Source organism: Bufo gargarizans, chromosome 1, assembly GCF_014858855.1.
Source record: "Bufo gargarizans isolate SCDJY-AF-19 chromosome 1, ASM1485885v1, whole genome shotgun sequence".
In the NCBI taxonomy this organism is placed as follows: Eukaryota; Metazoa; Chordata; class Amphibia; order Anura; family Bufonidae; genus Bufo; species Bufo gargarizans.
In genome coordinates, this window is record NC_058080.1 from 229,281,728 (window position 1) to 229,300,556 (window position 18,829).

An 18,829-nucleotide genomic window follows, 5' to 3' on the forward strand; every position below is an offset into this window, starting at 1 on the left:
AGTCTGAGGCATCTGTTTAAAGGGAACCTGTCAGTGGGATTTTGTGTATAGAGCTGAGGACATGGGTTGCTAGATGGCCGCTAGCACATCCGCAATACCCAGTCCCCATAGCTCTGTGTGCTTTTATTGTGTGAATTTTTTTTTTATTTGATGCATATGCAAATTACCCTGAGATGAGTCCTGTCCCTGACTCATCTCACGTACAGGACACATCTCAGGCTAATTTGCATATGTATCAAATCGTTTTTTTTTACACAATAAAAGCACACAGAGCTATGGGGACTGGGTATTGCGGATGTGCTAGCGGCCATCTAGCAACCCATGTCCTCAGCTCTATACACAAAATCCCACTGACAGGTTTCCTTTAACATATACATTTTTTTGTATAAGTTAAACGGATAGGAAAAACGTGATGTGAACCCAACCTAACACTTGTATATTGAGATGTTACTCCACTTTCTATGGCACAATGATATTGTGACAATTTTTGTGACTAAAAGTTTTGGTTGATAAATATGGCTTAAAGGGGTATGGATGGCCTACTCTTGGCTACAGCATGTACCTCCACTGTTCAGTTATTCCCGAGAACATTAATTTCAATGGAAGCAGCGCTGCAGTCGCTATTTCCATTAGCCAGTAATATACTTTTGCTTTAATAATCTAAGCTGAATGCATAAGCCCTTATTAGAAACAGTTGAATTACCAGATGATATCCACTGATCGGAGTATCATGATGCTTTATTGCATTTACAACCTCATCAGTGCTAAATCTATAAATAGGTGAGAAAATTCTATATGATATCTCACAAGATACTGAAAGAATGCATTGTGGAGTTGCATGTTGTTTTTAAGTTCTACACACAATTGTGTCAAATACATTTAGGAAACGTAACCTGAATAGCTGCCAAGTTCTTTTGCTCCTGGGACGGTGCCTCATGGACGAAGCGTAACCAATTGGAATGGCGTGGATTTGTGGCATCCAAAATATACAGTACTTCTCCTTTATTCCCCCGGACCTGTAGAGGAAAAAAGAAAGTTATTTCAGAAAAGAAAAATGGAAAACCACTGACAAAACAAACTACGTACATAGCTCCTAAAAGACCTATTAACAATTTTCATGGCAATTGGATATACCGTGAGAATATAGATTTATCTGATTTGGTTGTTAAGGAAGCAAGAACGTATTTTCTATAAAACAAGGGAAGACAAACAAAGTTACTTTGTATCTAAAAGAATTTGGACCTAAAAACTTTTATAGACATATTCTAGACACATCTACATGAGCGGGTCTACACTATTCACACTTCATCTGTGCCAGGTTTCAAAACACATGAGGAGTTAAGTCTGTGGGCCTCAAATGCATCTGTGCCTCAAAGCTCCAGAAGTACAGTACAAAACACCATTTGGTCCTGACTTTGTATCCAATAACTTGTCACTAAGAAATATTTCTTATGAGATTCACAAGACATCATATAAAATGCAGAAATATCTAAAGACCCCCTAACAGCGCAGAGGAGATAGAAGTTCCAAATAGAAAGGGTTACAGAGACATGTACAGTGATCATAATGGGAGATTTTAACTTCACAAGATATTGATGGGTCATGGTTCTGCCTCACCTGCAAAGAGAAGAAAATTCCTCAACTTGCTGCAGGACTACTTTATGGACCAATTTGTAGAAAACTCCACTAGGGGGATGCTGTGTTGGATCTTGTAATTTCTAACAAAGCAGAGCTTGTTGGAAATTTTACTGTTTGCTAAAAACTTGGTCTAAAAAGCAAACTCTGGCTGGAAGAGGGGGTTCAAAAACACTTAATTTTAAATTTCTCTGGGTTGAAGGCAGCACTTCAGGGCATAGACTGGGAGCAGCTATTGTCACAAAATAATGCAGATTAAATATATGAGAGTATTAAATATATGTTGGGTAATTATACTACAAAATTTATTCCTGTAGGTAACAAGTATAAATGTCTAAAATTGAACACCACCTGGCTTAGGGTACTTTCACACTTGCGGCAGGACGGATCCGACAGGCTGTTCACCATGTCGGATCCGTCCTGCGGCTATTTCGCCGTGCCCGCGGACCGCCGCTCCGTCCCCATTGACTATAATGGGGACGGGGGCGGAGCTCCGGCGCAGCACGGCGCTGCACGGAGAAAGGCCACCGGACTAAAATTACTGCATGTCAGGCTTTTTAGTCCGGCGGCTTTCTCCGTGCAGCGCCGTGCTGCGCCGGAGCTCCGCCCCCGTCCCCATTATAGTCAATGGGGACGGAGCGGCGGTCCGCGGGCACGGCGAAATAGCCGCAGGACGGATCCGACATGGTGAACAGCCTGTCGGATCCGTCCTGCCGCTAGTGTGAAACTAGCCTTAGGCTCCTTTCACACCTGCGTTCAGGTGTCCGCTCGTGAGCTCCGTTTGAAGGGGCTCACGAGCGGCCCTGAACGCAGCCGTCTGGCCCTAATGCATTCTCAGTGGAGGCGGATCCACTGAGAATGCATCCGTCTGCCAGCGCTCAGCCTCCGCTCCGCTCAGTGAGCGGACACCTGAACGCTGCAAGCAGCGTTCGGGTGTCCGCCTGGCCGTGCGGAGGCGAGCGGATCCGTTCCGACTTACAATGTAAGTCAATGGGAACGGATCCGCTTGAAGATGACACCATATGGCTCAATCTTCAAGCGGATCCGTCCCCCATTGACTTTCAATGTAAAGTCTGAACGGATCCGCTCAGGCTACTTTCAGACTTAGAAAATTTTTCTAAGTTATAATGCAGACGGATCCGTTCTGAACGGAGCCACCGTCTGCATTAATATAAGCGGATCCGTTCAGAACTCAGGTGTGAAAGTAGCCTTACAACTACTGGGCAATAATTTACAAAAAAGGGCAATAAATGACAAAACAAAAATGGCATTTAAAAAACATACACATCTTAGGGGTCAGCTGTAGCCATTACAATTTACAAATGGCTTAATAAAATCTATAAAATAAAGGTAAAATCTGCAAAACAACCAAAATGAATGGCAGGTGGCCAAAGAGAGCAAAACAGTGCTAAAAAGCCAAAGTCAGAACAGGTAGGTCCCCTAAATAATGGTAATTGAAAATGGACGGCTACTAAATGGGTTTTTAATTCTGTATATACAAAACAAGAGAAGGGAGCTGATATCAGTGGTGCCAGGGCTGTTAGTACATCCAGTAATATGCAGCATTTTTTGCTTTATAAGACACACCTGATGATAAGACGCACCTAGGTTTCAGAGGAGCAAAATAAGAAAAAAATGTTTGCACCTAAACGTGTGCTAAATTATTTAATAACATAACAAAATAATATTTCACACTGTTATGGGTGATCTGCTGCTAACACGCTGTTATGGGGGATCTGTGGATGACACACTGTTATGGGAGGATATGTGGATGATGCACAATTATGGTCAGGATATGTGGATGACGAACTGTTATGTGACTATAACTCCCCTCACCCTTAAAGGGTTTATCTCACTTCAGCAAGTGACATTTATCATGAAGAGAAAGTTAAAACAAGGCACTTACTAATGTACTGTGATTGTCTATATTGCTTCCTTTGTTAGCTGGATAAATTTTTCCATCACATTATACCCTGCTCGTGTCCATGGTTACGACCATCCTGCAATCCATCAGTGGTGGTCATGCTTGCACACTATAGGAAAAAGTGCCGGCCTCTCTGGTGGTCGGGACCGTGGGAGCGCACATAGGCTAGTGCTTTTTCCTATAGTATGCAAGTGTGGCCACTGCTGCTGGATTGCAGAGTGGTCGTAACTATGGAAACGAGAGGTGTATATAGTGGTGAAAAATGAATCCAGTCAGTAAAGGAGGCAATATGGACAATAACAATACATTAGTGGTTTGTATTAACTTCCTCTACATAATAAAATGCTATTTGCTGAAGTGAGACAACACCTTTAAGATTGCATCTGGGCCCTGCAGTACATGCGTGCATTCTTAAGGCTGAGAGGGGTTATAGTCATATTTAATACATTTATAACATCTAGGTCGGTCCCTGAGCTCCCCTTCATATCCTGGCTGTCCACTCACCCTGGAAGTTGAGGTGGAGATGTGCCAGTTAACAGCAATACTCACGCAGCAGAGGGACAGGAACAGTCCTTCTTCCTTTTAGCAGCGGCGCTTGTGGCTCAGAGGTAGTAAGCTGATTGGTGGAGGTGCCAGCGCTCACCACCAATCAGCATGACATGCAGGGCAGCAGTGCAGAGAAGAAGAATGGCTCCCCTCTCTCCTCGTCTGGAACTGACCCCAGGTGCAGCGCAAGGATGTGCAGGCTGGTGCCATTAAGTTCCTCTGAATGCTTCGCTGCCGCCTGCCCAACACTACAGAACATTTCACTGCTGCTGCCCGCCCCACATTTCTTCCTTTTAGGTGGCCGGCTCATTTATTACGGCTTCTACAATGTGTCGGCCACAGGATTTTGTCATAGGATTGCGTGCACATATAAACAGGGGATCAAAAGAGATGCCTTCACCTGCAAGGTGCACATACAACAGGTCAGCCAGATTTATAGGCAGTGATGGCCAGTTCGCATTGTTCGCCCGCGAACTTTTTTGAGGGTGGCCTGAATGACCACTCTACCCCCCCCTTAACTCTGACCTCCACAGCACTCCGCTCCCATAACACTGCCATCCACAGCGCCCTGCCCCTTTAAAGCTGACCTACAGCAATGACGAAAAATGGGGTTAATGTACAAAATCATACCAACAAGCAAGTCATCAATTAAAACAAGAGGAGCAAGGGAGCTTACACTCTATGAGGAGATAGATGACATGGAGAGCACACGAAAGTATTAAGGAGGGTGATGAGGGACTGATGGTGCTCCCCATCCCTTCCCAGGTGGTAAGAACAGGCCCCTGTCCCTTCCCTCTGGCTTGTCTGGCCAATGTGGGGTTAAAGGAATGGGAGCGTGGGAGGGAAGGGTTAATCGGATGGTGGTGGGGGTGAGGAGCAGGAAGGGGAGGTGGCGATGGCAGGTGATATATACGCCCCCCCCCCCCCTGCTCCTGCCTCTTCCTCTGTTCGGAGAAGGCGAAGCTGGTCCCGCCCTCCCTCCCTTGTTATGGTATTGTCTGTCTTATGTTTGGATGGTTATTTTGTCTTTCCTTTTTCGAGGTTCCTGAGTTGGTGCGGTTTCGGAAGTCACAGCTGGTGGCAATGTAGAGAACAGGAGCATGATGGGAACAGATTTGGCGCACATGCCCTCTGGGGTCCAGGGGTTGGCACACGCAACGAAGGAGTGGTTGGAGGAGGAGTTTAAAGTTGCCTTTATAATGTTAGCTGTGGCCGATCATCACCCAGTAAAAGAGAGTTATAAAAGTTAAAGGTGTTCTGTCCTTTGTTTTAGATAAGTTAATGACGAGGGGCCTGATGGTATGTCCCTTCCCCTAACCCGTCCTGAATATCAACAGTCTAAAAGGTAACATGTGCTTATATTTTGCACGATGTTCCAGCCATCTTACACAATAGGGGAGTAGATATAAAGCTGCATGAGACCAATATCTGTAGTACTTCTGAGTGCATGGAGTGTGGATGTTTGCCAATGGATCAGGTTCTGATCAAAGATGTAGGAGGTTCGGGGGGGGGGGGGGGGGGTGACCTTTACATTTCTCACAGGAACCAAGTGGAACTTCACCTTGTTTCTGAGCAGTCAGCAGCAGTCACAATTAGGCAAGCTAATTTTAAGATCATGGCGGAGCATTTATAGTTCAATAGAAATATAATGCAAGCAGCACAACTGCAATCTGTAGTTAAAACAAATTAGATTATTCTTAAGTTTTACCTTTAATACACCTTTCCACTCCTTCAAGCAGATTTACATTTCAAGTGGGCTCAGCAAGTGTTGTATAACTGGATGCTCGGTTTAGGAAGCCTATACTTGGAACCAGTTCCCTTATTCGTGACTATGGCAATGGGGACAGTCTGATTGTCCTCCAATATCTGTTTTCTGGGGGAAAAGGGATCCTTCTTTAATAATGATAAGTGACACCAGAGGTGCCACTCTGCCACTTATCTCACTTCTCCATAGGAGTCAGTGGCAGCAGTAAAAAGAGCATCTAATGTATATAGTTATGGGTTATGGTACAACCACATGTGCAGTGTGTGGACAGGAACCCAGTTTTTCAATGTATTCCTATGGGAGCCTCAATGTCAGTGTTAGAGAAATGAATAGAGAAGTAACTGACTTCCTGTCCCGTGTGAGTTTGGAGATCAGAGAGTTGATCACATGACACAGCTGAGGATCAGGAGGGAGGTTATACCTTAAAAATACAGTCACTGGTAAGAAGATTACCTTTACTACCATTTACATTGTGTATCTTTCTAACAGGTCAGAGAATAAAAATGTTTTATGGCAGTGCTTCTTTAAAGAAATGCCTTGAGCTAAGTACATTTAAAAAACATCATATAAGGAACAGACAGAACGGTGTCAAATATGGGCAAACACTAAATTGTATTTGTTGATATACTGAGCATGATAAGAATGCTTGTTTCCTTCTCAGCAGTATTGACGCAGTGTACCAATGGAAAAGACTTCTTTCATGAACAGAGCTTCCGTGAAATTAGCCTAAGTAGGTCTTACTGCTGGAGGAGAATATAGATTCCCTGAGAGAATGAAAATCTCATTATCTCTCATATAATTTAACAAAACCAATATTATAAGAGATTAGGTGAAAACTGACCATATTATATCTAATTTTCTCTTGTAATCATATCTCTCCTGCTCATAACCTCAAAGTCCCATCATAAAATGTTTATATAACATCCTAAAAGATGCAAAACTAAAACTAACACTAAACTAATCCTCAATGATATAAGAAAAAATAAAATAATTCAGATAACACTGTCAGAAAATGATTTAGTATGCACAAACTGCAAAATCTGACCAAACTTTTTTTCATGAACTTTCTTTTTATACATGAAAAACCAGAGGGGTAGGTTTACAGGAAGGGGGCAGAAAGGAATCTTTGCTATGTAATACAGCCATGAAGTCTGTTTAAAGGAAGTTTTATGATCACACATCACATTTAACTGTGTTCCTAAATTTTAAGGGCATCTGTTAGCAGATTTGTGCCTATGAAACTGTGCGCTTGGCAGGTGAAGGCATCCGTGTTGGTGCCATGTTCATTTTCGCTTCTTGCCTTCCCAGATCCATAACTTTTTTATTTTTTCCGTTCACATAGCCATATGAGGGCTTGTTTCTTGCAGGACAAGTTGTACTTTCTGTACTTTCTGTACTATCCTATAGTGTTGAGCGCGAATATTCAAATAGCGAATATTAATTGCGAATGTCGCAACTTAGATAATTTGCGAATATTACAAACCCCCCCACCACCCCCCACTATTAAAATCATATATGCGCAGTGCGCCCTAACCCCCCCTCACCAGTATTACAATCATTGGTGGCAGTGCACCCTCAATCCCCCTTCCCTCCCCAGTATTAATCATTGCTAGCAGTGTGCCCTCAATCCCCCCTCCCTCCCCAGTATTAATCATTGCTGGCAGATGGAAAAAATGACGAATATTCTAAAAACAAATATATAGCAGTATATTCTGTAGTGCTATATACTCGTTTTTGACCACCACCTTTTTTCGCATAAAAATTCGCATTATGCAATTTTTTTTTACAGATTTTTCGCAATAAAACGAATATCTCGAATACGAATATTCGCGAATATATGATAAATATTCTACCATATATTTGCGAAATATCTCAAATTCGAATATTGCTCCTGCTGCTCATCACTACTATCCTATTGCATAAGATGTAGTAGTATGCAGCAAAATAATTTTCAAATGGGGTGGAATTGGGAAAAAACACAATTCTGCCAAGGTTTTACAGAGTTCCCTATGCAGTAAAACTCACTTGTGCTCTTCATTCTCCAGGTCAGTACAAATCCAGCGATATAAATATATATATATATATATATATATATATATATGTACATATACAGTCAGGTCCATTAATATTGGGACATCAAAACAATTCTAACATTTTTGGCTCTATACACCACCACAATGTATTTGAAATGAAAAGAACAAGATGTGCTTTAACTGCAGACGGTCAACTTTAATTTTAGGGTATTTACATCCAAATCAGGTGAACGGTGTAGAAATTACAGTTTGCATATGTGCCTCTCACTTGTTAAGGGACCAAAAGTAATGGTACAGAATAATAATCATAAATCAAACTTTCACTCCTTAATACTTGGTTGCAAATCCTTTGCAGTCAATTACAGCCTGAAGTCTGGAATGCATAGACATCACCAGACGCTGGGTTTCATCCCTGGTGATGCTCTGCCAGGCCTTCAACTGTCTTCAGTTCCTTGTCTTCAGCTTGTTCTTGGGGCATTTTCTCTTCAGTTTTGTCTTCAGCAAGTGAAATGCATGCTCAGTCGGATTCAGGTCAGGTGATTGACTTGGCCATTGCATAACATTCCACTTCTTTCCCTTAAAAAAACTCTTTGGTTGCTTTTGCAGTATGCTTTGGGTCATTGTCCATCTGCACTGTGAAGCGCCGTCCAAAGAGTTCTGAAGCATTTTGGCTGAATATGAGCATATAATATTGTCCGAAACTCTTCAGAATTCATCCTGCTGCTTTTGTCAGCAGTCACATTATCAATAAATACAAGAGAACCAGTCTCATTGGCAACCATACATGCTCACGCCATGACACTATCACCACCATGCTTCACTGATGAGGTGGTATGCTTAGGATCATGAGCAGTTCCTTTCCTTCTCCATAATCTTCTCTTCCTATCACTCTGGTACAAGTTGATCTTGGTCTCATCTGTCCATAGGATGTTGTTCTAGAACTGTGAAGGCTTTTTTACATTGGCAAACTCTACTCTGGCCTTCCTATTTTTGAGGCTTACCAATGGTGGTGAACCCTCTGTATTCACTCTGGTGAAGTCTTCTCCTGATTGTTGACTTTGACACACATACACCTACCTCCTGGAGAGTGTTCTTGATCTGGCCAACTGTTGTGAAGGGTGTTTTCTTCACCTAGGAAACAATTCTTCGGTCATCCACCACAGTTGTTTTCCGTTGTCTCCCGGGTCTTTTGGTGTTGCTGAGCTCACCGGTGTGTTCCTTCTTTTTAAAGGGCTATATATTTTTAAAATCCTTATACAGCGATTTTTCAATATATAGTGCTCTTAGCCTTTTTCGTTCACTAGTTTCTTTAAAAAACTGACTTTTATAATATGTAAATTATCTCTCTACCAGCAAGTAGGGCAGTTACTTGCTGGTAGCAGCCGCATCCTGCTTTAAAAAAAACGCCCCTCCTCCTGTTGATTGACAGGGCCAGCGATCGCTCTTGTCCTCTGGCCAGCCCTGTCTGCATTATAAATCTTGCGCCGTACCGGTCTTCAGTCAGCACAGGCACGCTGAGAGGAGGACGCTCGCTCGGCCGCTCCTTCCTCAGTGCGCCTGCGCCGGGTGTAGGTATGACATCATTGTTTAATTTCAAATCCATTGTGGTGGTGTATAGAGCCAAAACTTTTAGAATCGTGTCGTTGTCCCAATATTTAGGGACCAGCCTATATATATATATATATATATATGTATATATATATACACAGTGGGATGCGAAAGTTTGGGCAACCTTGTTAATCGTCATGATTTTCCTGTATAAATCGTTGGTTGTTACGATAAAAAATGTCAGTTAAATATATCATATAGGAGACACACACAGTGATATTTAAGAAGTGAAATGTAGTTTATTGGATTTACAGAAAGTGTGTTATAATTGTTTAAACATAATTAGGCAGGTGCATACATTTGGGCACTGTTGTCATTTTATTGATTCCAAAACGTTTAGTACTAATTATTGGAACTCAAATTGGCTTGGTAAGCTCAGTGACCCCTGACCTACATACACAGGTGAATCCAATTATGAGAAAGAGTATTTAAGGGGGTCAATTGTAAGTTTCCCTCCTTATTTAATTTTCTCTAAAGAGTAGCAACATGGGGGTCTCAAAACAACTCTCAAATGACCCGAAGACAAAGATTGTTCACGATCATGGTGTAGGAGAAGGATACAGAAAGTTGTCTCAGAGATTTCAGCTGTCTGTTTCCACAGTTAGGAACATATTGAGGAAATGGAAGACCACAGGCTCAGTTCAAGTTAAGGCTCGAAGTCAGGGCCGGCGTCATAACCCGGCATCCCCGGGCAAGTGCCGGGGCCCAATGCTCCTGGGGGGGCCCACTGAGCTGCTATGAGCACTTCCATCAATACAGATGGGAGCTCTCACTGCTGTCATTTCCCTTACGCAGTACCCCTTTGGTGGGGCCCTCTGAGCTGCAAAGACTCAGACACGCCCCCTGAGCTGCAGAGACTCAGACACGCCCCCTCTACACAGGACAGTAGGACACACGCTGCCTGAGGAGAGAGACCGGAGGGCTGGAGCTGTGAGTGAGTCTGCACTGTGACTGTCTCTTGTCTCTTGTCTCTTGTCTGTGGGACAGAAGGGGGGGTGGGGGGGACTCTTCAATCGGCTGCTGCTTCATTCTATTTAGTTGTTTTACTGTTTCATTAAGCAGTTTGCCTCCATGATACCTGCCCCCCCCCCATATCCTGTCCTATCTCATCCTCATGGGGCCCCTGCTGTCTCCTTTCCTCCCTCATGTATCCAGAGCTCCTGTTTCACCCTCCTATTTCCTATTTCTGCCCTGCACAGACCTCCTGCCCCTACTTCTTGTATGAATCCCCCTCAGAGTCCCTTCCACCTACTTGCTGTGTCCACCCCTCCTGTCCATCCAGGGCCCTGTCTCACTCCTCTGCCTCTCATTATGGTGGCATCTGAACAGCATTCACCATAAGGACCTTCTAACGTCACAGGGACATGTGACTGTGCCCCCCACCCCGTACTGTACCCCTTTTATACCCTGCATTGTGCCCTCTTACCACACCCTGTGCAGTGCCCATAGTCATTCCCTGTACTGTGCCCTCTTATACCCTTTTATCCGGTCACTGTATGGTGGTTTTATCATTGTATGGCGGTGTTATCACTATATGGCGGTGGTATCCAATAACTGCATGGCCATAACTGTATCACCTTCCATGCCCACACCACTTTTTTTAGACCTGGCATGAGCGGGAAAAGATACAGATTGCGGTGTTAAGGACCTTTGCGCCACAATCTGTGTCAGAAATACACCTAATATAGACGTATTTCTATATAATAAATGACCCCCTAATTGTATTATTAGGCTACTTTCACACTAGCGTTTGGGTGTCCGCTTGTGAGCTCCGTTTGAAGGGGCTCACAAGCGGACCCGAACGCTTCCATCCAGCACTAATGCATTCTGAGTGGACCGCTCAGAATTAGAGTTGAGCGAACACCTGGATGTTCGGGTTCGAGAAGTTCGGCCGAACATCCCGGAAATGTTCGGGTTCGGGATCCGAACCCGATCCGAACTTCGTCCCGAACCCGAACCCCATTGAAGTCAATGGGGACCCGAACTTTTCGGCACTAAAACGGCTGTAAAACAGCCCAGGAAAGGGCTAGAGGGCTGCAAAAGGCAGCAACATGTAGGTAAATCCCCTGCAAACAAATGTGGATAGGGAAATTAATTAAAATAAAAATTAAATAAATAAAAATTAACCAAAATCAATTGGAGAGAGGTTCCATAGCAGAGAATCTGGCTTCCCGTCACCCACCACTGGAACAGTCCATTCTCAGATATTTAGGCCCCGGCACCCAGGCAGAGGAGAGAGGTCCCGTAACAGAGAATCTGTCTTCATGTCAGCAGAGAATTAGTCTGCATGTCATAGCAGAGAATGAGGCTTCACGTCAGCCACCACTGCAACAGTCCATTGGCATATATTTAGGCCTAGCACACAGGCAGAGGAGAGAGGTCCCGTAACAGAGAATCTGGCTTCATGTCAGCAGAGAATCAGTCTGCATGTCATAGCAGAGAATGAGGCTTCACGTCAGCCACCACTGCAACAGTCCATTGGCATATATTTAGGCCCAGCACACACACAGGCAGAGGAGAGAGGTCCCGTAACAGAGAATCTGGCTTCATGTCAGCAGAGAATCAGTCTGCATGTCATAGCAGAGAATGAGGCTTCACGTCAGCCACCACTGCAACAGTCCATTGGCATATATTTAGGCCCAGCACACACAGGCAGAGGAGAGAGGTCCCGTAACAGAGAATCTGGCTTCATGTCAGCAGAGAATCAGTCTGCATGTCATAGCAGAGAATGAGGCTTCACGTCAGCCACCACTGCAACAGTCCATTGGCATATATTTAGGCCCAGCACACACAGGCAGAGGAGAGAGGTCCCGTAACAGAGAATCTGGCTTCATGTCAGCAGAGAATCAGTCTGCATGTCATAGCAGAGAATGAGGCTTCACGTCAGCCACCACTGCAACAGTCCATTGGCATATATTTAGGCCCAGCACACACAGGCAGAGGAGAGAGGTCCCGTAACAGAGAATCTGGCTTCATGTCAGCAGAGAATCAGTCTGCATGTCATAGCAGAGAATGAGGCTTCACGTCAGCCACCACTGCAACAGTCCATTGGCATATATTTAGGCCCAGCACACACAGGCAGAGGAGAGAGGTCCCGTAACAGAGAATCTGGCTTCATGTCAGCAGAGAATCAGTCTGCATGTCATAGCAGAGAATGAGGCTTCACGTCAGCCACCACTGCAACAGTCCATTGGCATATATTTAGGCCCAGCACACACAGGCAGAGGAGAGAGGTCCCGTAACAGAGAATCTGGCTTCATGTCAGCAGAGAATCAGTCTGCATGTCATAGCAGAGAATGAGGCTTCACGTCACCCACCACTGCAACAGTCCATTGGCATATATTTAGGCCTAGCACACAGGCAGAGCAGAGAGGTCCCGTAACAGACAATCTGGCTTCATGTACAGCAGAGAATCAGTCTGCATGTCATAGCAGAGAATGAGGCTTCACGTCACCCACCACTGCAACAGTCCATTGGCATATATTTAGGCCTAGCACACAGGCAGAGCAGAGAGGTCCCGTAACAGACAATCTGGCTTCATGTCAGCAGAGAATCAGTCTGCATGTCATAGCAGAGAATGAGGCTTCACGTCACCCACCACTGCAACAGTCCATTGGCATATATTTAGGCCTAGCACACAGGCAGAGCAGAGAGGTCCCGTAACAGACAATCTGGCTTCATGACAGCAGAGAATCAGTCTGCATGTCATAGCAGAGAATGAGGCTTCACGTCACCCACCACTGCAACAGTCCATTGGCATATATTTAGGCCTAGCACACAGGCAGAGCAGAGAGGTCCCGTAACAGACAATCTGGCTTCATGTCAGCAGAGAATCAGTCTGCATGTCATAGCAGAGAATGAGGCTTCACGTCACCCACCACTGCAACAGTCCATTGGCATATATTTAGGCCTAGCACACAGGCAGAGCAGAGAGGTCCCGTAACAGACGATCTGGCTTCATGTCAGCAGAGAATCAGTCTGCATGTCATAGCAGAGAATCAGGCTTCACGTCAGCCACCACTGCAACAGTCCATTGTCATAAATTTAGGCCCAGCACCCAGGCAGAGGAGAGAGGTCCCGTAACAGACAATCTGGCTTCATGTCAGCAGAGAATTAGTCTGCATGTCATAGCAGAGAATCAGGCTTCATGTCAGCCACCACTGCAACAGTCCATTGGCATATATTTAGGCCTAGCACACAGGCAGAGGAGAGGTTCATTCAACTTTGGGTAGCATCGCAATATAATGGTAAAATGAAAATAAAAATAGGATTGAATGAGGAAGTGCCCTGGAGTCCAATAATATATGGTTATGGGGAGGTAGTTAATGTCTAATCTGGACAAGGGACGGACAGGTCCTGTGGGATCCATGCCTGGTTCATTTTTATGAACGTCAGCTTGTCCACATTGGCTGTAGACAGGCGGCTGCGTTTGTCTGTAATGACGCCCCCTGCCGTGCTGAATACACGTTCAGACAAAACGCTGGCTGCCGGGCAGGCCAGCACCTCCAAGGCATAAAAGGCTAGCTCTGGCCACGTGGACAATTTAGAGACCCAGAAGTTGAATGGGGCCGAACCATCAGTCAGTACGTGGAGGGGTGTGCACACGTACTGTTCCACCATGTTAGTGAAATGTTGCCTCCTGCTAACACGTTGCGTATCAGGTGGTGGTGCAGTTAGCTGTGGCGTGTTGACAAAAGTTTTCCACATCTCTGCCATGCTAACCCTGCCCTCAGAGGAGCTGGCCGTGACACAGCTGCCTTGGCGACCTCTTGCTCCTCCTCTGCCTTGGCCTTGGGCTTCCACTTGTTCCCCTGTGACATTTGGGAATGCTCTCAGTAGCGCGTCTACCAACGTGCGCTTGTACTCGCGCATCTTCCTATCACGCTCCAGTGCAGGAAGTAAGGTGGGCACATTGTCTTTGTAGCGTGGATCCAGCAGGGTGGCAACCCAGTAGTCCGCACAGGTTAAAATGTGGGCAACTCTGCTGTCGTTGCGCAGGCACTGCAGCATGTAGTCGCTCATGTGTGCCAGGCTGCCCAGGGGTAAGGACAAGCTGTCCTCTGTGGGAGGCGTATCGTCATCGTCCTGCCTTTCCCCCCAGCCACGCACCAGTGATGGACCCGAGCTGCGTTGGGTGCCACCCCGCTGTGACCATGCTTCATCCTCATCCTCCTCCACCTCCTCCTCATCCTCGTCCTCCTCGTCCTCCAGTAGTGGGCCCTGGCTGGCCACATTTGTACCTGGCCTCTGCTGTTGCAAAAAACCTCCCTCTGAGTCACTTCGAAGAGACTGGCCTGAAAGTGCTAAAAATGACCCCTCTTCCTCATCCTCCTCCTCCTCCTCCTGGGCCACCTCCTGTTCCATCATCGCCCTAAGTGTTTTCTCAAGGAGACATAGAAGTGGTATTGTAACGCTGATAACGGTGTCATCGCCACTGGCCATGTTGGTGGAGTACTCGAAACAGCGCAACAGGGCACACAGGTCTCGCATGGAGGCCCAGTCATTGGTGGTGAAGTGGTGCTGTTCTGTAGTGCGACTGACCCGTGCGTGCTGCAGCTGAAACTCCACTATGGCCTGCTGCTGCTCGCACAGTCTGTCCAGCATGTGCAAGGTGGAGTTCCACCTGGTGGGCACGTCGCATATGAGGCGGTGAGCGGGAAGGCCGAAGTTACGCTGTAGCGCAGACAGGCGAGCAGCGGCAGGATGTGAACGCCGGAAGCGCGAACAGACGGCCCGCACTTTATGCAGCAGCTCTGACATGTCGGGGTAGTTGTGAATGAACTTCTGCACCACCAAATTCAGCACATGCGCCAAGCAAGGGATGTGCGTCAAATTGGCTAGTCCCAGAGCTGCAACGAGATTTCGCCCATTATCACACACCACCAGGCCGGGCTTGAGGCTCACCGGCAGCAACCACTCGTCGGTCTGTTGTTCAATACCCCGCCACAACTCCTGTGCGGTGTGGGGCCTGTCCCCCAAACATATGAGTTTCAGAATGGCCTGCTGACGTTTACCCCGGGCTGTGCTGAAGTTGGTGGTGAAGGTGTGTGGCTGACTGGATGAGCAGGTGGAAGAAGAGGAGGAGGAAGCCGAGAAGGAGGAGGTGGCAACAGGAGGCAAAGAATGTTGCCCTGCGATCCTTGGCGGCGGCAGGACGTGCGCCAAACAGCTCTCCGCCTGGGGCCCAGCTGCCACTACATTTACCCAGTGTGCAGTTAGGGAGATATAGCGTCCCTGGCCGTGCTTACTGGTCCACGTATCTGTGGTTAGGTGGACCTTGCTACAGATGGCGTTGCGCAGTGCACACTTGATTTTATCGGATACTTGGTTGTGCAGGGAAGGCACGGCTCTCTTGGAGAAGTAGTGCCGGCTGGGAACAACATACTGTGGGACAGCAAGCGACATGAGCTGTTTGAAGCTGTCTGTGTCCACCAGCCTAAATGACAGCATTTCATAGGCCAGTAGTTTAGAAATGCTGGCATTCAGGGCCAGGGATCGAGGGTGGCTAGGTGGGAATTTACGCTTTCTATCAAATGTTTGTGAGATGGAGAGCTGAACGCTGGCGTGTGACATGGTTGAGACGCTTGGTGACGGAGGTGGTGGTGGTGGTGTTGGTGGTACATCCCCTGTTTGCTGGGCGGCAGGTGCCAACGTTCCTCCAGAGGCGGAGGAAGAGGCCGAGGCGGCAGCAGCAGAATAGGCCGAGGCGGCAGCAGCAGAAGAGGTAGCAGGGGGAGCCTGAGTGACTTCCTTGGTTTTAAGGTGTTTACTCCACTGCAGTTCATGCTTTGCATGCAGGTGCCTGGTCATGCAGGTTGTGCTCAGGTTCAGAACGTTAATGCCTCGCTTCAGGCTCTGATGGCACAGCGTGCAAACCACTCGGGTCTTGTCGTCAGCACATTGTTTGAAGAAGTGCCATGCCAGGGAACTCCTTGAAGCTGCCTTTGGGGTGCTCGGTCCCAGATGGCGGCGGTCAGTAGCAGGCGGAGTCTCTTGGCGGCGGGTGTTCTGCTTTTGCCCACTGCTCCCTCTTTTGCTACGCTGTTGGCTCGGTCTCACCACTGCCTCTTCCTCCGAACTGTGAAAGTCAGTGGCACGACCTTCATTCCATGTGGGGTCTAGGACCTCATCGTCCCCTGCATCGTCTTCCACCCAGTCTTGATCCCTGACCTCCTGTTCAGTCTGCACACTGCAGAAAGACGCAGCAGTTGGCACCTGTGTTTCGTCATCATCAGAGACATGCTGAGGTGGTATTCCCATGTCCTCATCATCAGGAAACATAAGTGGTTGTGCGTCAGTGCATTCTATGTCTTTCACCGCTGGGGAAGGGCTAGGTGGATGCCCTTGGGAAACCCTGCCAGCGGAGTCTTCAAACAGCATAAGAGACTGCTGCATAACTTGAGGCTGAGACAGTTTCCCTGGTATGCATGGGGGTGATGTGACAGACTGATGGGGTTGGTTTTCAGGCGCCATCTGTGCGCTTTCTGCAGAAGACTGGGTGGGAGATAATGTGAACGTGCTGGATCCACTGTCGGCCACCCAATTGACTAATGCCTGTACCTGCTCAGGCCTTACCATCCTTAGAACGGCATTGGGCCCCACCATATATCGCTGTAAATTCTGGCGGCTACTGGGACCTGAGGTAGTTGGTACACTAGGACGTGTGGATGTGGCAGAACGGCCACGTCCTCTCCCAGCACCAGAGGGTCCACTAACACCACCACGACCATGTCCACGTCCGCGTCCCTTACTAGATGTTTTTCTCATTGTTATGGTTCACCACAACAACAAATATATTATTTGGCCCAATGTATTGTATTCAAATTCAGCGGGATATAAATTTGAGGCCTAGTATTTAGGCGCTGGGTGACCGGTATGGATTTAGTGACAGAATTAGACTTGGAAATGCACAGAAGCGTGTGTGTGAAGTTATTCTGAATGACCCAATGTGCACCTTGAATATTATATACCCTTTTGGGATAGATTTCAAATAGCTCTGATATAGCAGGAACCACTAAATTATGAAATTGCTAAATTGGGAATTGTACTTCAACCCAGAACAAAAAATGTGCTTTGACGGGCACTAAATAACTTTCCCAGCTACAACAGTACAGCGGTAACGAGAGATTTAGAGGGATTTAAATTTGAGGCCTAGTATTTAGGCGCTGGGTGACAGGTATGGGTTTAGTGACAGAATTAGACTTGGAAATACACAGTAGCGGGTGTGTGTGAAGTTATTCTGAATGACCCAATGTGCACCTTCAATATTATATACCCTTTTAGGGATAGATTTCAAATAGCTCTGATATAGCAGGAACCACTAAATTATGAAATTGCTAAATTGGGAATTGTACTTCAACCCAGAACAAAAAATGTGCTTTGACGGACACTAAATATCTTGCCCAGCAACAACAGTACAGCGGTGGGTAACGAGAGATTTAGAGGGATTTAAATTTGAGGCCTAGTATTTAGGCGCTGGGTCACCGGTATGGATTTAGTGACAGAATTAGACTTGGAAATGCACAGAAGCGTGTGTGTGAAGTTATTCTGAATGACCCTATGTGCACCTTCAATATTATATACCCTTTTAGGGATAGATTTCAAATAGCTCTGATATAGCAGAAACCACTAAATTATGAAATTGCTAAATTGGGAATTGTACTTCAACCCAGAACAAAAAATGTGCTTTGACGGACACTAAATATCTTGCCCAGCAACAACAGTACAGCGGTGGGTAACGAGAGATTTAGAGGGATTTAAATTTGAGGCCTAGTATTTAGGCGCTGGGTCACCGGTATGGATTTAGTGACAGAATTAGACTTGGAAATGCACAGAAGCGTGTGTGTGAAGTTATTCTGAATGACCCTATGTGCACCTTCAATATTATATACCCTTTTAGGGATAGATTTCAAATAGCTCTGATATAGCAGAAACCACTAAATTATGAAATTGCTAAATTGGGAATTGTACTTCAACCCAGAACAAAAAATGTGCTTTGACGGACACTAAATATCTTGCCCAGCAACAACAGTACAGCGGTGGGTAACGAGAGATTTAGAGGGATTTAAATTTGAGGCCTAGTATTTAGGCGCTGGGTGACAGGTATGGGATTTAGTGACAGAATTAGACTTGGAAATACACAGTAGCGGGTGTGTGTGAAGTTATTCTGAATGACCCTATGTGCACCTTCAATATTATATACCCTTTTAGGGATAGATTTCAAATAGCTCTGATATAGCAGAAACCACTAAATTATGAAATTGCTAAATTGGGAATTGTACTTCAACCCAGAACAAAAAATGTGCTTTGACGGACACT

The 18,829-nt window shown here is 46.0% G+C and overlaps 1 protein-coding gene across 6 annotated transcripts in view; it reads right to left on the bottom strand.

Moving 5' to 3' along the window:
• Positions 1 to 18,829, bottom strand: part of PRDM5 (PR/SET domain 5) — a 275,642-nt gene that overhangs the window by 231,179 nt on the left and 25,634 nt on the right. For 5 of the 6 annotated variants that reach the window (XM_044270343.1, XM_044270578.1, XM_044270496.1 and 2 more), the window contains exon 4: positions 894 to 1,016. In XM_044270343.1, the coding sequence (XP_044126278.1) occupies positions 894 to 1,016 (123 nt within the window). Of the gene's footprint in view, positions 1 to 893; positions 1,019 to 18,829 lie in introns of those variants that run through there. The other variant, XM_044270748.1, reaches the window with a different exon arrangement.